Source organism: Microcaecilia unicolor, chromosome 7, assembly GCF_901765095.1.
Source record: "Microcaecilia unicolor chromosome 7, aMicUni1.1, whole genome shotgun sequence".
NCBI classification, from domain to species: Eukaryota; Metazoa; Chordata; class Amphibia; order Gymnophiona; family Siphonopidae; genus Microcaecilia; species Microcaecilia unicolor.
The window spans coordinates 13,347,906-13,353,911 of NC_044037.1; the positions used below are offsets into that span (position 1 = coordinate 13,347,906).

Here is a 6,006-nt window from a genome sequence, read left to right on the forward strand (position 1 = left end):
ACTCTTTCTCTTTGCCTACCGTGCAATCAAAAATACTAGAACCCCCCCCCCCACACACACACACACACACACACACACACACAATAGGAAACACGTGTGTGCTCCAGAGGGAGCAGCTATCCGTGATCAGAGCCCACTGGACTTACCCGTTTTGCCAACACTGTTGCCTCCCAGAACAACCAGCTTGATCGTCTTACTGGGAGCGCAGTCCAAGGGAGGATACTCCGGGATGGGCACCAGGAGAAAGTTATTGGAGTACTGGGACATAGTGAGACGGACGCATTCCAGAAGTGAGACCCCGATCGGCAGCGCTGGAAGCAGGGGGGAGGGGGGCTAGGGTTGAAATCCTGGATCTGTCCTGCAGGACATTTTGGGTAAGTAAAGCCCAGTTCCTCTCCGTCTTCCTGTGGACTCCACTTCCTCTGGGCAGAGAGAAGGAAAGGTTTTAATTCGGCTTCTGTAAACTGATTCCTACAGTCCCAGTGAGAGCGGCCAATCAGAAGCAAATCGTCCCCTTCCCCTAGACAGGGGGGGGGCTTTTTGTCTGCTCTTCACCTTGTATGTTTCAGAGGTCCAGGTTGCCTTATGTAACCCGGCCAGAAGGAAAATGGAACTTTAAGCCTTTCTGGGGATTCTTCTACATTTAGAAATGGGTTAAAAATAAAAAAGGAGGAAAGGAAAACGAAACGAAACTGTCTGCAGCTGGTGCTGTTTTAATCCCTCCACTGTAAGTTTTATGTTCATATAAAGTTCAATTATCTTATTACTTTTATTAATCAAGCAATTAACTGTAATGCATTACATTTTACAACGTTACAAGGACCTTGTTTATTAAACAAGTAAATAGTAAGTTTATTTTTTACAAAGTAACTTCAACAACACTGCATCATCTTTTTTTTTTGCTTTCCCAATCATGGCAGGCTCAATGCGGCTTACATAGGGCAATGGAGGGTTAAGTGACTAGCCCAGAGTCACAAGGAGCTGCCTGTGCCTGAAGTGGGAATTGAACTCAGTTCCTCAGGACCAAAGTCCACCACCCTAACCACTAGGCCACTCCTCCACTGTTGCTACTATTTGAGATTCCACTAGCAACATTCCATGTAGAAGTCGGCCCTTGCAGATCACCAATATGGCCGCGCAGGCTTCTGCGAGTCTGATGTCCTGCACATATGTGCAGGACGTCAGACTCACAGAAACAGAAGCCTGCACAGCCTTCTACATGGAATGTTGCTAGTGGAATAGCAACATTCCATGTAGAATCTCCAATAGTAGCAACATTCCATGTAGAATCTCCAATAGTATCTAATTTATTTTTGTTACATTTGTACCCTGCGCTTTCCCACTCATGGCAGGCTCAATGCGGCTTACATGGGGCAATGGAGGGTTAAGTGACTTGCCCAGAGTCACAAGGAGCTGCCTGTGCCTGAAGTGGGAATCAAACTCAGTTCCTCAGGACCAAAGTCCACCACCCTAACCACTAGGCCACTCCTCCACTGTTGCTACTATTTGAGATTCTACATGGAATGTTGCTACTATTGGAGATTCTACATGGAATGTTGCTATTCCACTAGCAACATCAGCCCTTGCAGATCACCAATGTGGCCGCGCAGGCTTCTGCTTCTGTGAGTCTGACGTCCTGCACGTATGTGCAGGACGTCAGACTCACAGAAACAGAAGCCTGCACAGCCTTCTACATGGAATGTTGCTACACTAGCAACATTCCATGTAGAATCTCCAACAGTAGCAACATTCCATGTAGAATCTCCAATAGTAGCAAACATTCCATGTAGAATCTCCAATAGTATCTATTTTATTTTTGTTACATTTGTACCCTGCGCTTTCCCACTCATGGCAGGCTCAATGCGGCTTACATGGGGCAATGGAGGATTAAGTGACTTGCCCAGAGTCACAAGGAGCTGCCTGTGCCTGAAGTGGGAATCGATTCTAATGGGTACTTATTAGGTGTTTCATAGGTATGATGCTGACTTCATATTATATCTATGTTATCTGAATGCTTTTCCATGCTGTGTGTTGTGGCATCATTTGCATTGTACTCAATTTCGGAAAGCACTAAAGACATACCTGTTCAGAAGAGCATACCCCACTGACCCAACATAAAAATACCGGTCACTTGCGACACAACATAACCAAAGACTGCAACGGACATTACCTGACTCTTCTTCCCCCTTTCCCTCTCTAAGTTCCTCCCAACTGTTTCCTACCATACATATACAAGAGAATGTGGTAAAGGCGGTTAGCTTAGCGGAGTTTTAAAAAGGTTTGGACGGCTTCCTAAAGAAAAAGTCCATAGACCGTTATTAAATGGACTTGGGGGAAATGCACTATTTCTGGGATAAGCAGTCTAAAATGTTTTGTACTTTTTTGGGATCTTGCCAGGTATTTGTGACCTGGATTGGCCACTGTTGGAAACAGGATGCTGGGCTCGATGGACCTTTGGTCTTTCCCAGTATGGCAATACTTATGTACTTATCACACTGTATTCATTCATACTATGTATTTGGTGGGAAAATGTGGGATACAAATGTAACAAATAAATAAATAAATGATTGTTCTGCAGTGCTGTTTTTCGTTTAGCAGAGCTGGAAAGCACTATTTTATGTCTACCCTGACTCCTCCTCTGAATTTTGTGATGTCACACTTTCATCCATGTTTTCTGTTACTCCTCTTAATTAAGGGGCCCTTTACTAAAGTGTGGTAAAATCTGGGTTTAACGTGTTATAATGTGAGATTTCCCCAATATAATGGAGCACTTTTTAAAAATTTGCAGGGCATGCGCTGTTTTCATTAGCACCTGGTATTTGCCCTTAGCTCCCCCTTAGCCCCTCCTTTTTAGGAAGCACTAACTACTCCTCCGTTAACTCCATGTTAACCGGTGAGCACACGCTAATAATAGTACACTAGCGGGTTAATGTTATGTTGGGTCAGTGGGGTATGCCCTTCTGAACAGGTCTGTCTTTAGTGCTTTCCAAAATTCAGTACAATACAAATGATACGACAACACATTGCATGGAAAAGCATTCAGATAACATAGATATAATAGGAAGTCAGCATCATCAGGTATTGCACACAGTTCAAGCTTCTCCTACTAACCTAAGTAGAGGAGTGTGGTAGCCGTGCTAGTCCACTCTTAAGGTTATCAATATAAATCAAACAAAATAAAACATGGAAAAGAAAATAAGATGATACCTTTTTTATTGGACATAACTTAATACATTTCTTGATTAGCTTTCGAAGGTTGCCCTTCTTCCTCAGATCGGAAATAAGCAAATGTGCTAGCTGACAGTGTATATAAGTGAAAACATTCAAGCATTACTATGACAGTAAAATAGATACTATTGGAGATTCTACATGGAATGTTGCTACTATTGGAGATTCTACATGGAATGTTGCTATTCCAGTAGCAACATTCCATGTAGAAGGCTGCGCAGGCTTCTGTTTCTGTGAGTCTGACGTCCTGCACGTACGTGCAGGACGTCAGACTCACAGAAGCAGAAGCCTGCGCGGCCACATTGCTGATCTACAAGGGCCGACTTCTACATGGAATGTTGCTAGTGGAATAGCAACATTCCATGTAGAATCTATAGAAATCAAACAAAATAAAACATGGAAAAGAAAATAAGATGATACCTTTTTTATTGGACATAACTTAATACATTTCTTGATTAGCTTTCGAAGGTTGCCCTTCTTCGTCAGATCGGAAATAAGCAAATGTGCTAGCTGACAGTGTATATAAGTGAAAACATTCAAGCATTACTATGACAGTCTGACAGGGTGGGAGGATGGGGGTGGGTCGGAGGTATGCATGGGGACATCAAAGCATTTCATTGATATTCTAACAGGATGGGTGTGGATAGGTGAGGGGTGGGGTGATTAACAGAGACATACAGCTTTATGGTTTATAATGGGTTAGGAACCCCAGATCCTTGTTAAGTCCTTTCTGTTGGGACCCACCCCCATCCTCCCACCCTGTCAGACTGTCATAGTAATGCTTGAATGTTTTCACTTATATACACTGTCAGCTAGCACATTTGCTTATTTCCGATCTGACGAAGAAGGGCAACCTTCGAAAGCTAATCAAGAAATGTATTAAGTTATGTCCAATAGAAAAGGTATCATCTTATTTTCTTTTAAATGTTTTATTTTGTTTGATTTCTATTGATAACCTACTAACCTACAAATGCACTCAATCTGCAGCCCCTCATTACCTCTCTACCCTTATCTCCCCTTACGCTCCTACCCGAAACCTCCGCTCACAGGACAAATCCCTCCTCTCTGTACCCTTCTCCACCACCGCCAACTCCAGGCTCTGCCCTTTCTGCCTCGCCTCACCTCATGCTTGGAATAAACTCCCTGAGCCCATACGCCAGGCCCCCTCCCTGCCCATCTTCAAATCCTTGCTCAAAGCCCACCTCTTCAATGTCGCCTTCGGCACCTAACCATTTTACCTCTATTCAGGAAATTTAGACTGCCCCAATTTGATTGTCTGCACATTTTGTCCATTAGATTGTAAGCTCCTTTGAGCAGGGACTGTCCTTCTTTGTTAAACTGTACAGCGCCGCGTAACCCTAGTAGCGCTTTAGAAGTGTTAAGTAGTAGTAGTTAACACAAACACTCCCAGTCCCTGCCATGCCACTCCTCCTCCCAAAAACAGAGCTGCCAAGTTACCCATTTCAGGAGGGAGACTTATTGGCTGGTCCTGGATTTCTGTCAACCTTATCCTGGTGCATTATGGGACCTGCAGCACTGATTTCAAAGGATAGGATCATGGACCACAAGTCCCACACTGCTTTGGGATGCAAGTTTAAAACCAGGACTGGCCAAAAAGTCTCCCTCTTGGAATGGGTAACTTGGCAGCTTTGCAAAAATATGTTAAAATATGTATATATTAATCATTTGTATTTATTTATTGGGATTTATTAACCACCTTTATGAAAAGATTTAGCCATTACTTTAATCTCATGTCAAAAATGATTTCTTTGTAATTGATGACCTAACATATGTTACAAACCAACCTACTACCTTAGCGCATTCTTATTTAAAATGTATGCACGCACCTTAATGCAATCCCCTTTAATAACTATGTCAAATAGACCAATCTATCACTTAGGAACCTATATGCAATACCATAATGTATTATTCTTTACCATGTATGCACGCACCTTAATGCAATACCATTTGTAATTTTGTTAACCGGAAATGGCAATCGCCACTACGGCAAATGTAAGCCACATTGAGCCTGCAAATTGGTGGGAAAATGTGGGATACAAATGCTACAAATAAATAAATAAATAAATAAATACGGCAGTATACAGCAGTTTAACCTAAAACTTACAATTTTGTTAACAGCATAACAATAATAAACGACCAAATATAAGCATAAACACAATAAGGGATCCTTTTACAAAGGCACACTGAGAAATAGCTTGCGGTAGTGTAGGCATGGGTTTTGGGCGCTTGCCGATCCATTTTTTAGCGCGCCTGTAAGAAAGGCCTTTTTTTTTAAACCGAAAATTGACGTGCAGCAAAATCAAAATTGCCGTACGTCCATTTTGGGTCTGAGACCATACCGCCAGCCACTGACCTAGCAGTAAAGACTCATGCAGTAAGTGGGCAGTAATGACCCACGCGCGTCAAATGCCACTTGGCGCGCATCCATTACACGCGCCTGAAAATATTTTTCAGGCGTGCATATTGGACGTGCACCAAAAATGAAATTACCGCAAGAGCCATGCGGTAGTCTCCATTTTGGCATGCGTTGGGCGCATGTAGACGCTTACTCAGCTTAGTAAAAGGGCCCCTAAATGAGGTAAACTTAGAAAAGACAAATTGAAACCTAGTAATAGGACTAACCAGTGGTGTAGCCACAGGTGGGCCTGGGTGGGCCGGGGCCCATCCACTTAGGGCTCAGGCCCACCCAACAGCTGCTCATATTTAGTGCTAGCTAGTGGGGATCCCAAGTTCGCCAGCTGAAGACCTTCCCCCTGA

General features: G+C 43.2%; 1 protein-coding gene across 1 annotated transcript in view; it reads right to left on the minus strand.

The window, feature by feature from the left end:
- LOC115474182 (ras-like protein family member 11A-like) overlaps positions 1 to 355 on the minus strand; it is a 32,524-nt gene extending 32,169 nt beyond the window's left edge. Inside the window, exon 1 of the mRNA XM_030209537.1 lies at positions 147 to 355. Coding sequence (XP_030065397.1) covers positions 147 to 267 — 121 coding nt within the window. The 5' untranslated portion in view covers positions 268 to 355. The remainder of the gene's footprint in view (positions 1 to 146) is intronic.
- Between the last annotated feature and the right edge of the window lie 5,651 nt (positions 356 to 6,006).